The sequence below is a fragment of the Cebus imitator genome, unplaced genomic scaffold, assembly GCF_001604975.1.
Source record: "Cebus imitator isolate Cc_AM_T3 unplaced genomic scaffold, Cebus_imitator-1.0 Scaffold378, whole genome shotgun sequence".
NCBI classification, from domain to species: domain Eukaryota; kingdom Metazoa; phylum Chordata; class Mammalia; order Primates; family Cebidae; genus Cebus; species Cebus imitator.
In genome coordinates, this window is record NW_016107693.1 from 1,173,324 (window position 1) to 1,189,786 (window position 16,463).

The 16,463-nt window shown below is 37.7% G+C and overlaps 1 protein-coding gene across 7 annotated transcripts in view; it reads left to right on the forward strand.

Moving 5' to 3' along the window:
• Window positions 1-16,463, forward strand: part of LOC108288585 (probable ATP-dependent RNA helicase DDX60) — a 271,788-nt gene that overhangs the window by 216,060 nt on the left and 39,265 nt on the right. For 4 of the 7 annotated variants that reach the window (XM_017507561.2, XM_037731051.1, XM_037731052.1 and 1 more), the window contains 8 exons: window positions 831-950; window positions 2,386-2,481; window positions 5,858-5,973; window positions 6,852-6,994; window positions 7,134-7,243; window positions 12,695-12,799; window positions 13,364-13,492; window positions 14,498-14,622. The exons of the other annotated variants lie outside the window; for them this stretch is intronic. In XM_017507561.2, coding sequence (XP_017363050.1) covers window positions 831-950; window positions 2,386-2,481; window positions 5,858-5,973; window positions 6,852-6,994; window positions 7,134-7,243; window positions 12,695-12,799; window positions 13,364-13,492; window positions 14,498-14,622 — 944 coding nt within the window. The remainder of the gene's footprint in view (window positions 1-830; window positions 951-2,385; window positions 2,482-5,857; window positions 5,974-6,851; window positions 6,995-7,133; window positions 7,244-12,694; window positions 12,800-13,363; window positions 13,493-14,497; window positions 14,623-16,463) is intronic. 7 annotated transcript variants of the gene reach the window in all.

A 16,463-nucleotide genomic window follows, 5' to 3' on the forward strand; every position in this document is an offset into this window, starting at 1 on the left:
CATGGTCACATGGTAGATCCAGTTCACTTTATTTTATTTTTATTATTATTTTTTTTTTTGAGATGGAGTCTTGCTATGTTGCCTAGGCTGGGGTGCAGTGGCACAATCTCGGCTCACTGCAACCTCTGGCTTCTGGGTTCAAGCGATTTTCCTGCCTCAGCCTCTGGAGTAGCTGGGACTACAGGCATGCACCACCACACTCAGCTAATGTTTTTTGTGTTTTTAGTAGAGACGGGGTTTCACCATGTTGGTCAGGCTGGTCTTGAACTCCTGACCCCATGATCCACCTGTCTCAGCCTCCCAAATTGCTGGGATTAGAGGCATGAATCACCGCACCTGGCCCACTTCATTTTTTAACCTGCATTTTCTTGTTCTAGTTTCTGAAGCTAAAATAACATATAAATACATATATATATATATATATATATACACACATACATATATATACACACACAAAGATATACATAAAATAACATAGATGTATTCAAACTTTAGACATTGAGGAAAACCACCAAATATAGGAGGCAGAATTTTTTTCTGATGCATAGGCAATGTCTTCTGTTTTTTCTTCTTCCTTCTGATGAATACTTTTTAAATTTCATTTTACTTTAGGTTGAGGTTTATCAGTGCGGTTTGTCAGTGAGGTTTGTAGGCTGAGTCAACTGTCTCAAAGAGAACATGTTACTGTGTTTAGGGTAATGAGCTGATGAAAGGGGTTACTAAGCTTTCTGCACTGAAGGCAGGACACACTTTTAGATGGTTCTTCTTGTCCTCTGAGATTTCAACTCTCCTTATTATGTGATGAATGGATCTTTTTCTTTGTCAATCAGGCCCTTGTTAATCAAGTGGCAGCAACTGTTCAGAATCGTTTTACGAAAAATCTGCCAAGTGGTGAAGCTCTTTGTGGTGTTTTCACCAGGGAATATCGTCATGACGCCTTAAACTGTCAGGTAGGGTATTTTAATTAATAAGTGTGTTATCAAATTATGTAACTGCACTTATGTGTCTCTTTGACTAGAAATTCAACATCCTCACAAGGCCTTGTGAAAATAGTTTCCTTGAATTTATGAAAGACAAAATACTTTTAGAGAAAATGTAATATTGCTACATTTCAAATAGTGAGAACTAGAACTCATCTTTTTTTTAAGGACACTGACCTTTGGATTTCTGATTTCATTTATAGTTTGTTGCATCATCTTGGTTTATAAATGGATTCAAAATGATCTAAAGAATGATAAGTTATGGGGCCGGGCACGGTGGCTCACGCCTGTAATCCCAGCACTTTGGGAGGCCGAGGTGGGTGGATCACCTGAGGTCAGGAGATCGAGACCATCCTGGCTAACATGGTTAAATCCTGTCTCTACGAAAAATACAAAAAATTAGCTGGCTGTGGTGGCACACATCTGTTATCCCAGCTACTTGGGACGCTGAGGCAGGAGAATCACTAAAACTTGGGAGGTGGAGGCTGCAGTGAGCCAAGATCGTGCCACTGCACTGCAGCCTTGGTGACAGCGCGAGACTCCATCTCAAAAAAAAAAAAAAAAAAAAAGAATGCTATGTTATAAAAAATTAACAAACCTCAATTTTAAATCGATTACTTTTTCTTCATAAACATCTGTTAAGGATACTTATGATTTAGACAATGTTGAATTAGGGACAGTATACCTGGTGTTAGATTGTAGACAGTTTTCACCCTTATGAACTCACGGATCAACAATTAAGAGTAAGTAAGAGTGAACACATGATTATAGAACATTGCATGGTAGACATGGAGATGTTCTACCCAGATTGCCTTTCAAAGAAGGGCTTGAAGTGTAGAGTGTGGTTAAGATAGATGCCAGCTATGAGCTCCCCCAGTTCTACCTTCACAGCCTGTACCCTGCAACCGAGCTAAATAGATGTACAAACAGTGGGCCGAGCAATCCTCACTCCAGAGCGCCAAGCCAGGTTGGCTGGGCTCCATCAGGCCTGCCTTACAGTGAGGCTTCTCCTGCTGCTCATTTCTGCTTCCCTGCTCTTTTCACACTAGTAGATTCTTAATAAACATCTTTCAGTCCAAACTCTATGTCAGGGTTAGGTTTTAAGGAACCAAACCTGTGACCATGAATAATTTCTATTTTTAAACTCTGAATGCTCATAAACAAGGATGTAAACTTCAAATCTGATTTTCTACCATTTTTTTTTTGCCTATCAATGTCAGTTTTATACGGTTCAAATGACTGTAGGACAGTTTGGATGAAACCCTGAATTATCAGAAGCAATGTTCTATGCCAATTATCAGCAGGCATATTCAGAACTCATAAGTCTATCTTATATATTCTTATAGCTATGTTTACACACAGTAACTGCTCAAAATGTTACTTCACATAATATTATTATTTGTAGGTACTTATTACGGTGCCTGCCTGCTTTGAAATTCTGCTGCTTGCTCCTCATCGCCAAAACTGGGTGAAAAAGATCAGATATGTTATATTTGATGAGGTAGGTTTGGTGTCGTTTCTCTGCTTAATTTCCCAGTGTGCATTTGCATAGTAATAAAGATATTTGGTGTTTCAGGACATCTATCCCCTTGGATGGAGTTCAGATTGAGAAGGCCCCCTTTTTGCTCCCCTGAGTGTTTTTTTATTCTAGGAATTACAGTTTTTTGCTCTCTTTCCCTGTTGTGACTCAATAGGATATAATGGTACACCCTGCAGAGTTCTATAAGGGAGAGGAAACTTTCATTGACAACTATGTCAGAGGAAATAGAATTCAACCATCCTGGCACAAGTTTCCTAGGACAGAGATTTCAATCCAGTCTTTTACCTCTAAAGTGGAGAGCTTATAGCTTGCAGCGAATGCCAAGAACAAAGTACTCAGACAGTTCCAGCTGAGCAGGGCTAGGGGGAAGCTCTTCCGAGAGAGTCTGCCCCAGCGTTGGTCTGCCAAGTATTCATAAACGGGCTTGTGTTAACTAAACATTCACTAGATGGTCATTTGAGGTGCATTGCTGAGGCACCTGTGACCTTTACACACTCAAGCAGCATTTTCAGGAGGCTGTTTTCAGCGTTCGTTATCACATGACACATTCCACTCCTTGGCCTATTTTCAGGGTCAAGGAGTTTTATTCCCATGCACAAATAACATACACACAGTGCCTCAGTATTTTTCCTTGTGCGACCTCAAATGCCTTGTACATAAGCTTGAATATGTTGCCATGCGCCCCCACAGAAAGTAAGTAATTTTTGGCTCTAACGATGATGTCAATTACATAAGTTATTTATCAGTCATGATCCCAAATATTAAATAACACCCTTGAAATACAGTAATTCAAGAAGGGCATTTTTTTCAAAAGTGTGTGAGGGAATCCATAAGGGTTAGTGAGTAATCTATAGCTAGTAGTTTACCTCAAGGCGTGGAAGCATTATGGCAAGGCAAAAGGAGATTCCAGTTGAGTTGGCCATAGCTGACTGAGTGAGAAACATAGCTGATCCAAGGTAGCTTTGCAGGAAAGAAGCCAATGGAACAATGACCTCAACCTCATTCTCTCCACTTCTGATCTCTGGCCAATGACCTCCATGGGCCAAACCCAGTGGAACCAGAAATTATAAAAGCCCTTTTGAGGAAGTGCCTATAGATCAGTTTCCCTGGGAAGAGAGAGCAAAATAAAAAACAATGTAGATTTATAGCAATGTATTGGGACAAAGGAAAGATACTTAGCAAAGTTAAACTGCAGCATTAGTAAGAATATCTATTGGTCATGCACAGTGGCTTGCACCCATAATCCCAGCACTTTGGGAGGCCAAGGCACGTAGATTACCTGAGGTCAGGAGCTCAAGACCAGCCTGGCCAACATGGTGAAACCCTATCTCTACTAAAAATACAAAAATTAGCCGGGCATGGTGGTGGGTGCCTATAATCCCAGCTACTCAGGTGGCTGAGGCAGGAGAATCGCTTGAACCCAGGAGGCAGAGGTTGCAGTGAGCGAAGATCGTGCCACTGCACTCCAGCCTGGGTAACAAAAGCAAAGCTCTGTCCCAAGAAAAAAAAAAAAAGAAAATAATAAAGGAATATTTATTAAAAGAGATTTAAAACACTATAGAAAGATATATTCTTTGACTCCATTCAAAGGGGAAAATGTTAACAGATCTCTGTAACTTACCTTTTCATTGCTGTAAACTTGGAGCTACCAAATAGGCTGTGCTTTGGATTTGTTTGATGCTGATTTATTATATTTATTTTTGGTTAATCTCATATTGCATCATGATGGCCTTGAATATTCTTATTGTAAAAAATCCAACAACTTTGTCTATGCAGTCTAGAACTTTGATTTAAAATCTCATCTCAAAACTCGGAAGTAATATGACTTTGGGTATTTCAGCTTTTCCAATTTTATGTGAAGGATAAAACAGAAAGGTTTTAAAGGCTAACATCTATTCTGGCAGAATCAGGGAAAAGTGCTATCTAGTGCAAAGCAATATTTGTTGGAGTGGTATTTTATATGACCAGGACAAGCCCATATGGGCAGTGGGGATGCATATTCCACATAGATATATAATTTGACTCTGATAGTAAGTCTTTTTCAGTTGATTGCCAGGAATCATAATTTAATCTGTTTAATGAAGACCACATTTGAGACTCTTTTCTGAATCTGGTTTGATTTGCTCATCCATTCATTTACTCGGCAGATATTGAAGGAGTGCTTCCTCGGTGTAAGGCTGTGTGTTAGTGGCTAGGAATAGAATCTTCAGGTCTAAGGTTACAGTTTACTTAATACCTTCTCTATTAGACACTGGAGCTGACAGCAGTTTACTCAAGAAAGAGGAAATAAACAAGTGAGCTCACAGATGTTGGTGCCAGCCCACGTTGGTGCAAACTGTGAAGGGAGAGAGCAGGTTGGTGAGACTGCAGTCATGGTAGGTGGCAGGAGGAGGCAACTGTGGAAGACGTGGTCAGAAAGTCTTTTTTTTTTTGAGATGGATTCTTGCTCTGTTGCCCAGGCTGGAGCACAGTGGCACGATCTCAGCTCACTGCAACCTCCGCCTCCCAGGTTCAACCAATTCTCCTGCCTCTGCCTCCCAGGTACCTGGGACTACAGGTGCATGCCATCACACCTGGCTATTTTTTTTTGTAATTTTAGTAGAGACAGGGCTTCACCATGTTGGCCAGGATGGTCTCAATTTCCTGCCCTCATGAATCATCTGACTCGGCCTCTCAAAGTGCTGGGATTACAGGAATGAGCCACCACACCTGACCCAGAAAAGTCTTTTTTATGGAGTGTCATTGAGCTGAAACTTACAGTTTGAATAAGAGAGGGTAAGAGTATTGTAAGCAGAGGGAACAATATATGGGAAAGCTCTTAGGTAGGAAGGGTGTGCTCAAGGAACAAAGAAAAGGTAATTCTTTCTGGACCACAGTAAAGGTGCAGATAGTGGTTTGAGATAAAGTTAGAGAGACAGCAGCGGCCAGATGATGCTAGCCATTAAACATCCCATGAAGGAGTTTAAAATTTATTCCACATGCAAAGGGAAGATAGTAAAGCAATTTATTTGGTGACATGATATAATTTTTCTTTTGGCTGTGATGTGAAGAGCTTAAGGGCGAATAGGGACACTAGTATAGTAGCTGAAGTAGCTCTGCTGAGGTGTGACACTAGCTGGGTTGGTGGTAGATGAAGAGAAACCCATTGATTTGAAACACATTTTTGAAAGTAAAGTAAAGCAGAATTGTTGGTGAATTGGTTGTGGGGATTTTTAATATTTCTTTACTATGTCTTTAAACTTGGTCACTTAAAGGCAATGGGAAGGCATGCATGACAATTTCAGTTGCTATTTTGAAATCAGCTTTTCAGTTGAGAATTTTTTTTTTTCTTTAATAGGTTCATTGTCTTGGTGGAGAAATTGGCGCGGAAATCTGGGAGCATCTCCTTGTCATGATCCGATGTCCCTTTTTGGCCCTTTCAGCTACCATAAGTAACCCTGAACATCTCACCGAGTAGGCATCACGTTCCGACTGGACAGAGTGTTTATCTGTTTTAATTTTTGAATTTCATACTTTCTCTCTGGGTTTTGAAGAGCTTCATAGTTTTCTGGTGAATTTAATAGTTTATTTCTGGATCTTCAAGAAACTGCACCTCTCTACACCTCCTGGCCCTTGCTGAGGAAAATCAAGGACTTTCCCACTGAGATCTGCAACTGAGTAGCAAATTTCCCCCATCCCAAAAATGTTTCATCAAAAAAGATATATTTATGTTCCTTTTTTTGTCCTTCACCAAGAAATAAAAGTAAAATGCTATAAAAGCACTCTCAGACATGGGTCCTGTGATCCATTTTCCTAGTTTGTAGAGATGTTTAGAAAGATAGAAAATCCTTATTAGTTGAAAGCCCCATATCATGTTGTCTTTGGGCCTGATTTTTGCCTACTAAAAACCTTTTTTTTAAACTTTATAATAATATTTATTTACTAATAATGATCCTATAATAATATTTATTAACTAATAATGATCCTATAATACCTCCTGCATGCCTAGTACTAAGTATTTTACATGTATTAATTTATTTTAAATGCCTGGCAACCCTTATGATTTATGCTTACTTCCATGACTACTATTAAATAGTCACACTTACAATATCACTACCATATCTTCATTTTGAAATGTGAAAAACTAGGAACAGAAAAATGAAGTTATTCAATCAAGAGACACAGCAATTAGTCAGAAGGTTGGGATTTAAGTTCAGGTAGTCTGGCTTCTGAGTCTATTCCCCTAAATACAATTTATAAGGAAAACGAAATTTTCTTTACTTAAACCACTTAATTTCACAGGAAGTAGTTCCATGTTCTGCTAAATAATATGTACATCTGTATTTTTTAAGGTGGCTACAATCGGTAAAACGGTACTGGAAAGAGGAAGACAAAGTAATTGAAAATACTGTTACTTCTAAGAGACATGTGGGTCGTCATCCCGGTTTTCCCAAAGACCACTTGCAAGTAAAACAATCATATAAAGTTAGACTTGGTAGGTTTGATATATTTATATAACGTTTGCCTTTTACTTTTTATTTTTATTTTTAAATCTACCTTTATCCCTTTTACTTTAAATGTATTTCATTTGTTATATTTCCATTGATGTGGAAATTCTTGCTCTTCATTTTTAGTGCTCTATGGAGAGAGATATAATGATCTAGAGAAGCATGTATGTTCAATAAAAGACGATGACATTCATTTTGATCATTTCCACCCATGTGCTGCTTTAACAACAGACCATGTAAGTAATATTTTAGCCATATTTGTTCTGAGTCATTTAAAATATTTGTCTATATTATAAGCAAAAGCTGCCTAATTGATACTTATCAGAATGATAGAACTACAGAATGACAGAAACTGATACTTTAACCTTGATTTAAAAAATAACAAGAACATTGTTTCTAATTTTAATTGGCTCCTCAATAGTGTCTGAATAATGATTAAAAACTGCTACAGATTTAACCTGAAGTGTTTGCTAGTTTTATTTATCCTTGGAGGTTATCTTTGCCAGTTTCTCTTCTTCTCAACACCCATGTCTGTCTGTCTGCCTCTGACACTAGTTCTTCCCTCAGTGCAGCCGTACAGTTTTTTGTGGACAATCCCTACTACATATGATATTCTCCCTAACATAGCAATCATGACATGACTTTTGGGTGGTAAGCCAGTAAGGTGGGAACCTTAAGAAGATTTCAGCTGGGGGTCTGGGTGCAGTGGCTCATGCCTGTAATCCCAGCACTTTGGGAGGCCAGGACAGGCAGATCACAGGCGAGGAGTTTGAGGCCAGCCTGGCTAGTATGATGAAACCCCATCTCTACTAAAAATACAAAAAAATTAGCTGGGCATGGTGGTGGGCACCTGTATTCCCAGCTACTCGGGAGAATCGCTTAAAACTGGGAGGTAGAGGTTGCAGTGAGCCGAGATAGAGCCACTGCCCTCCAGCTGGGGCGACAGAATGAGACCCCATCTCAAAAAAAAAAAAAAAAAAAAAAAAAAAATAGATGTCAGCTGGTACACTGGGGTGTGAGTGGGGAAAGATTTCTTAATTTTTCTTGCATGTATCTCTTCCTATCTTATCCTATTTCTCTTCCTCTCTTATCCTATTCTCATAAATGACTCATTTAAATAAGCTTCCTGTGGCTTTCAAAGTGATGATTAGTTAATAGCTTTGTCTTTCTGCTAAAACCTGAAAATTTAAATATATTCTACATTCTGTCATGTGAAACATAATAGACCATCCATCATAACAGTGCTGTGATGATTAAAGGAGATAAAATATGTAAAATGTTTAGAGCACAAAAATAAACATAATTTGACATGAATATAATGAAACATAGCTCTCAACTTTCCTTAAAGATCATTTTGATCTTTCCAAGTCTTTACTGGCCTTCTTTTGGAAAAAGCTAAATGCATAGCTCCTGAGCTTGACAGCCAAGGTCTTCTATGACCTGATCCCAGTGTCCTGTCATTCATCCACTGGGGTATCTTACCTGGCAGCCCTCATGCTGTACGTTGCTCTTGGAATATTTCAACCCAGATGCCAAATACCAGCTGTTCAGATCCTGTCCATCTTCCATAATTCTCCTAAGGTGAAACCTTTTCAGAATTCTTCTCTGACTGTCTTAGCTAGATGTAACCTTTCTTCTCTCCATAATACCTTGTCTGTGTATCTAACACAACACCAGTCCTGATGAGCTTACAGCTTAAGTCGTTTACATGCATATATTCCTTACTGGCTAGAATGACTTTTTGAAGACAAATGTTATATCTGTCAATTCCCAAAAAACTGCTATGTATATAAAAGGTACTTACTAAGTGTATGTTAAATAAGAACAGCCAACTTAAATTGAGCACTTACTCTGTGTTCTAAAAATTCTACATTTTTAAACCTCTTTAGCCACTACAGCAATCTTATGATAGATGTCTTAACATTATTCCCACTTTACAATGAGAAAGGTGAGGCACAGAGAACTTAACTGACTCAGTGTTGCATCATTAAGTAAATGGTGGTGCCAGGATGCAGCCTCAAACAGGCTGGCGTCGGTAGTAGTTTTCTAATAGGATTTTGTTATGGAAACTTCTCTCTTGTGTGACAATGACCCAATCCAAATTCTAAATAAACTTAAAATATGAACAAAATTCCTGCGACCTAACACATATCCGAAACCTAGAATATGGATGATAACCCACATATAGTAATAAAAGGCACCTCATTCTCTCTTTTTTCTTTCCCTCCCCCTCCCTCTCTCCCTGCCTCCCTCCCTCCTTCCCTCCCTTCCTTCCTTCCTTCTTTCCTTCCCTCTCTCCTCCCTCCCTTCCTTCCCTTCTTCCCTCCTTCCCTCCTTCCTTCCTTCCCTCCTTCCTTCCTTCCTTCCCTCCTTCCCTCTTTCCCTCCTTCCTTCCGTCCTTCCCTCCCTTCTTTCCTTTCTGATATCCAGGAGTTATCTGACATTTTCATCATTATGTGGCATTTAAAAAATAGCATAGCATTAAAAATTATTCTGTGTAGGATGGTTCAAGGCAGGTTATCTTTAAACAGCAGTGAGTGTAGTGGATTGGAGTACCCGCTGAAATTGTCATTTTGGTCCAAGTGCCTTTCCTCTATGTTCAGTAGCTATTAATGGAGTAACTGGAAGGCAGTAGGACCGCTACAGTGTGCTCTGACCCCAGATGACTTCTGCAAAGGTCATGCGGTTGTATGAGTCTTCTTAAGATGTCTAGACTTTTGTGGCAGGAGTGCAGGATGAACACAAAGGCTTAGGTATTAGTGAGTCCATTTTGACAGCTTTGTGTATAGCATGTGTTTATGTCGGACATATCCTAAAGTAGCAGTGATAAAAACCAAGGAGGCCTTTCAGCTGAATAAATAATTCCTGGTCTTATGTAGTACATTTCAGATTAATATGAAAAAAGGGAGTGGCAAGGAAAAACATAAACTGTGGCAACATAAGAAGGGCCATCCACCTGGGTCCTTTCCTGTACAGTTGTAGTGTAAAAATGATTTCAGGAGTGGGGCAGGGTGAGTGAGCTGGTCTGAATCCAACCATGGTGAGGAATCACCTTTGATCCATATATGGCTGGTTTCTGGCTAAGAGCAGTGTCCTTTGGCCTTTGCCCCAATTTTCATGCCACACAGCAACAGCTGCTGACTCCTGGAGAGTTATCAGTCCTAGGAGGTCCTTGAAAGAATGACTGTCTCTTTCTGCTAAGCATGGATCAGTGCTTACCATCACCTATGACATAGGGACAATATTTACAAAAACAGCATCGTGGTATAATATGGTGTTTATAAACAAAGAATGGTACAAATCTATTACCTTTTTTTTTTGAGATAGAGTCTTGCTCTGTTGCCCAGGCTGGAGTGCAGTGGCACAATCACAGCTCACTGCAACCTCGGTCTCCTGGGGTCAAGCAATTCTCTGCCTCAGCCTCCCAAGTGGCTGTGATTACAGGTACTACCACTACGCCCATTACTAATTTTTGTATTTTTAGTAGAGATGGGGTTTCACCATCTTGGCCAGGATGTTCTTGAACTTCTGACCTTGTGATCCACCCACCTCAGCCTCCCAAAGTGCTGGGATTACAGGTGTGAGCCACTGCACCCGGCCATCTATGACCTTTTATTTCTCTTCCTTCTCTGCCTAGGCTGGCTCAACGTATGCAAGTTCACTAGTCACTATGTAGTGGAGAACCACTGAATTGAATCCTTGGAATTTAGGCTTAGGGCTGGTAAACTAACTTCAAAAATTAAGACCTATTAAGGGATAATTAATCAATCATATTGATGGCTGTGGCATTATCATATGCCAGGCATTTTACTAGGTCTGTTACATATGTTATCTAATGTAATTCTCCTGAAAAATCTATGTCACAGGCAGAGTTATCCTTCATTTTAGAAATGAGGAAATTTGGGCCTCTCTAAAAGACTAAGAGACTTAAGAAACCATAAGCACTCCCAAAAACAGAAGATTTATATTTTAAAATTATAATAGATCTTGGACTTATTGTATATTTTTATTTTAGTTAGGTGGAATAAGTTATACCTAATAAGAGAGCAAGACGCCAGCATTGCAAGATAATATGTGTTTTGTTCTATGTAGTACGTTGGCACAATGCAGTCCTTACCATTTAACTATCTTTCAGTGCTCCAACTGAGATGTTAAATGATGATTCCAGGAATTGTTTTACATTCTACAGTGTTAAAGGTTCGAAGAACATATAGTGATACATTAATTTTGTTTGCTCTCACTGCAGTCTTTAAGGTGAAAGCGTAAATATTGTATTTTCATTCCTATCTTATGGATGAAGAACTAGCGTTTACAGGTGCGATTGGAACCAGATCTTCTGATTCAAACTCTTGCGCACTTTCCATTCTACCAAATGTCATCTCCATGTTTCTTCAACTGTGTTGTGTTTGGAGTGGCTTTTTTAGTCCTGAATTTTGAAACCCGAATTTTAAAACCTTTTAATAGCTATTTACTAAAACAAGTGCAGTACTGTCCAGTTATTTTAGATAGATTTGCATACTGTATTTACTCCTTTGAGATTTGTTTCCAGTGAGAAATCTCAAAGAATCCTATTAGATGCAATATATATCGTTTCTCCTGATCTTTTCTTTTTTGAAGCATACTGTCTTAGCACACTCAACAGGCTTCTATAACAAAAATATCACAAATTGGGAGGCTTTAGAAACAAATATTGATTTTTCAGAATTCTGGAGGGAAGTCCAAGGTCAAGGCACTGGGAGGTTTGCTGTCTGTGAAGGCCTGCTTTCTGGATCATAGATAGCTGACTCCTTCCTGTGCCCTCACATGGCAGGAGGGACAGGGGAGATCTTGCGGTCTCTTTTATAACAGCATTAATCCCATTCATGAGAGCTCTTTCTTCATGACCTAATCATCTCTCAAAGGATTTGCCTCCAGATACCATCCCATTGGGGATTTGGTTTCAACATGCAAGTTTTGGGAGCAGACAAACATTCGGTCCGTATTACATTCCTATTAACATCTCAGAGAGTACGTTTTTGCATGCAAATGATTTTTAGCAGTAGTGATTGGAACCAGTAGGAAATACTACAATGAACCTTTTTGAGAACAGGAATTTTTTATTTCCACTTAAAAACACTTGTGGAAAAAATGAATGCCATACTTTATTCTGAAGACTTAAAGCAGACTCTCCAGTGACCTTTGGGAGAAGTTTCTAGGAGTCTTGAAGGTGGTTTGAGAACTTTATCTTGAAGTTGACCCAGTTCTTATCTTGTAACTCAAGCAAATAATACTTTCTTTTTTTTAGCCTGGCTTGGTATACGTAAAAGAAAGAATCACATTCTTAATTACATCACTTTTGATGTTAGCTGTAAAGTAGAGGTTATGTCTTGTCTAAACTGAGTCCACACATCTTTCAGTTTCCCAGTGCTCTGATTTCGATCATGAAGACAGTTCATAGAAAATTAGCACAATGAAAAGATCTGAGGAAATAATATTAAAATTATTTGGTGGGATTTTGGCTTTTTTTCCACGTTGGTGATTCAAAGACACTTGTAGCTAGTATAAATGTTGTCGTTTAACACCTATCAGCATTTGAACATTTTATTTTAATGCCTGTCAGTGTCTTTGGGTTATGATAGTGACTAAGAGGCAAAGGATAAGACATAAAATAAAATAAACAGTAAACATTTTAACTTTATTTTAAACAGATTGAAAGGTATGGATTCCCTCCTGATCTTTCCCTTTCACCTCGAGAAAGCATCCAGCTATATGACACCATGTTTCAAATTTGGGAAAGTTGGCCCCGGGCCCAGGTAAATAATAATGATGTAATTGACACAACTATAGACGATGATAACATTGCTGTTCAGAAAGACAAACTCTCACCCTTTCTTTTCACTTGCATTTGATCTTTTAAAATTATTAGTTGACTCTTCCTAAAATAAGATTGCCTCTTCTCATATTTCTAACATTTTCTCTTTGTTTTTTTAATGAGTTTTAATTTGTATTTTATTTTGATTCCTGAAAATATTGCTTCTTTTTTTTTTTTTTTTGAAATCTTTTCAACTTCTGGAACACTATTATATTTCCGTCTTCTTATACCTTGGATTCATATTTTCTGTTTATTATTACGCTTATTTCCCTTCCAAGTCCCAGTTGCTGTTTGTTTTCATCTTCTGCTTTTTCTTTGTATTCTTTCTTTTGAAAAGTTCATTATCCTAGTGCTGTTATGCTTTAGAAGCCATGCAGAGATAAAAAAAGTTTAACCATCCGTCCACTCGAGAAACCTGTAATGCTGCTAACGAGTCATATAATCAAGAAATACCTTTGAATTTTCTTGCATGATTGTACTTAATTTTGTAATATTTGTTTTTAAGGAACTGTGTCCAGAAAACTTTATTCATTTTAACAATAAATTAGTCATTAAAAAGATGGATGCTAGAAAATATGAAGAGAGTCTAAAGACAGAATTAACAAGTTGGATTAAAAATGGCAACATAGAGGAGGTAACTTTCACACATTTTTTGGCCAAACTATATTTTTATTGTTTTCTTAAGGTATACCATTCCGTTAATATCATTTTCTGATTTTTTTAATTCTCAATTTTTATTTTAGAATTTTAAGTTGAACACAAAGTCTAGTGATTTTGAAACAGATAGACTAAAAAGAGAGAAAGTAAATTGGTCTTTGTCTTATCCTCAGTGTCTTCTGAACCATGCGCCAGAGGCTACTAGTTGCTTCTAAATGGTTTAACAGATAAGAGCAAAAGGTTCACTCTCCATAGAGATTATATTGTTGATATCTTGTCAGCAGAAAGACTGAACTCACAATAACAGCCTCTGAGAAGAGTGTTTTACTCCTCTTTCTTTATTGACTTGGAGTTTATTATTTTTTTCATATTGTTATTTGAAGTCTTAGGAACTATTTGTGTATTAAAACTTCACCTGGAATTATATAAGTTATGCATGTTTGTTTTAATAAGCTGATAGTCTTCATATTTTGAAATTTGATTTATTGGCACAGATTGAGAAATGACATATATTAGACTTTCTCATTGGATATTTTTTGCCATTATACCTTAATCTCTTCCCATTCAGAAACATAATATGACTGAGTTACATTTTCTTCTAGCTAATTTGTTAGTTACAAATCTTGGAGATGTATTTGGATGTGATTTTTCTACATAATGTAGAAAGTGATTCACACTTGCTCTCCTGTTATAGTGAAACCAGCATCATTTGCTGAAAAATGTTTCTATTCCTGATTTGTATTGCCTGAAAAATTGCAGGCTAAATTGCACATGTGTGTGTACATTACTGCCAAATTTTTGTTTTCTAGTGTATTGATTTGTTTGTTTCTTTGATGGTTCTTTGCATAGTTTTATAATGTGCTTTCATAGGACTATTAAAAAAAAACATACATTAGACGGCTATGAAAACATTTTAGCAAAAAGTAATAATTTCTTTCTTTCTTATGCAGAGCTTAAAATTGTTTTATATTCATTGCTACAGGCCAGAATGGTACTTAAGACTCTTAGTCCTAAAGCAGATTTTAGTCCAGAAAACATGATAACAATGTTTCCACTTCTAGTTGAAAAACTAAGGAAAATGGAGAAGTTGCCTGCACTATTTTTTTTGTAAGTTATTTAATTTAATTTGGTTTTACTTGTAATTGTATTAGACTCATTCCTTTAAGGCAAGGGTCCCCAGCCTCCAGGCCACAGAGCAGTACCGGCCCATGGCCTGTTAGGAACTGGGCCACAGAGCAGGAGGTGAGTGGTGGGTCAGCCAGCATTACTGCTTGAGCCCTGCCTCCTGTCAAGTCAGTGGTGGGGTTAGATTCTCATAGTTGACAAGCCCTATTGTGAACTGCACATGGGAGGGGTCTAGGTTGCATGCTCCTTATGAGAGTCTAACGAATGCCTGGTGATTTGAGGTGGAGCAGTTTCATCCCCAAACCATTCCCCCTATTCTTGTGCACCCCTCTTCCCTGCCACCCACCGCCAAACTGTGTTCCATGAAATCAGTCCCTCGTGCCAAAAAGGTTGAGGACCGCTGCTTTGAAGTGAGGGACTTATACAAACTTTCCTATCCTAGTACAATATTTATTCATTACTATTTCTGGGGCCCATTGGTTATTTGAATGTGTATGTTTTTTTAAAAATACAAGTTTCTAGTTCAATTCTTGTATTCGTATTTGTGCTATCATGAATTATCTTCTTTATTTAGTTTGCTACTCTATCTTTTATATTCTTTCTACTGTAAACTATTAGTTTTTATTTAATCTTGTTAATTTTCAGTATATACCTATGTTCTTTGGAAAACCCATTGAACCACACATTCAATGCACCTGTTCAATGCACACATTCAATGCATGCAAGTATCCCACATACAATTAAACTATCCTCACAATATACTACTTATTGAAAGTTTATTTTATTATATTTAACTTATCGTAATGAGAACTGTGATCCAGATACACTGACATCTTGCTAAATTTTATATATTGTAGTATAATATAGCTTAAAATTGAACAAAATAGTGCAGTTTCAATAACGTGACATTAAAGTATAATTTATTAAATGGACAACATATTAGATACTGGATTAAACTTGCTAACATAGTTTGGGACTAGAGCACAACACTATTAAATTTGGATAATTTCAAACTACATGTAAGTCATGAACGCTGAGGTAAATAATCCAGAGTCTTGCTAAGAATGAATCACTGGTGATATATTCCTAAAATAATGATGATGGGTGAACGTAAGACTGTGTTTGGAAATTTGGGGAATGGCAATAACATTACTCCTTTTATCTTTGTTGTTGGGATAAGGAAAATAAATTTCTGAACTGCCCAGGATTTACAAAGCTCACCTGCTTCACTTTCAAGTGTGGCTATAGATTGTAATTAGAAACAAAAATAGTTCTGTGTACCTCTGGGATATTTCTGTAATATAGCTGTTTGTAAAACAGAAACTGAAAAATAGCTGTTTATTATTCACACTTATGTGCACATATAGGGGAGGGAAAATTTTACCTCTGCCATCTTAGGATTTTTTTTTGGCCCTGAGAATTAAATTGATATAAGACAAATCAATGGAAAAGCATGCACATACATGTAATATGTTTTATATGGCTCAGAAGGCTCCATAAGGAGAAGAAGACACAAAGATGGAGTTAGAGTTGATCACTTGCATGGTGAATTGGACAGAGTAGTAAATTGTGAAAACATCACAAGGTAAAGGGGCTTGAGCTAGGGTAATTTGGGTGAAGATGTGACTAGGAAGGTAAAAGTTAGTTTAACAAGGTTTGTTAGTATAGATTTTCCTTGGCTTCAACTTCCCATCTTTGAAGATAGGAATGTTACTCTCCTTCTGGTATAAAAAACATTTTACGTGGACATTTAATCTGCTACTTTTAAGAAAAAGAAAGATCAGCATGATCTTGACCCTGCTGTTTTTCCACGTGCTTTCAAC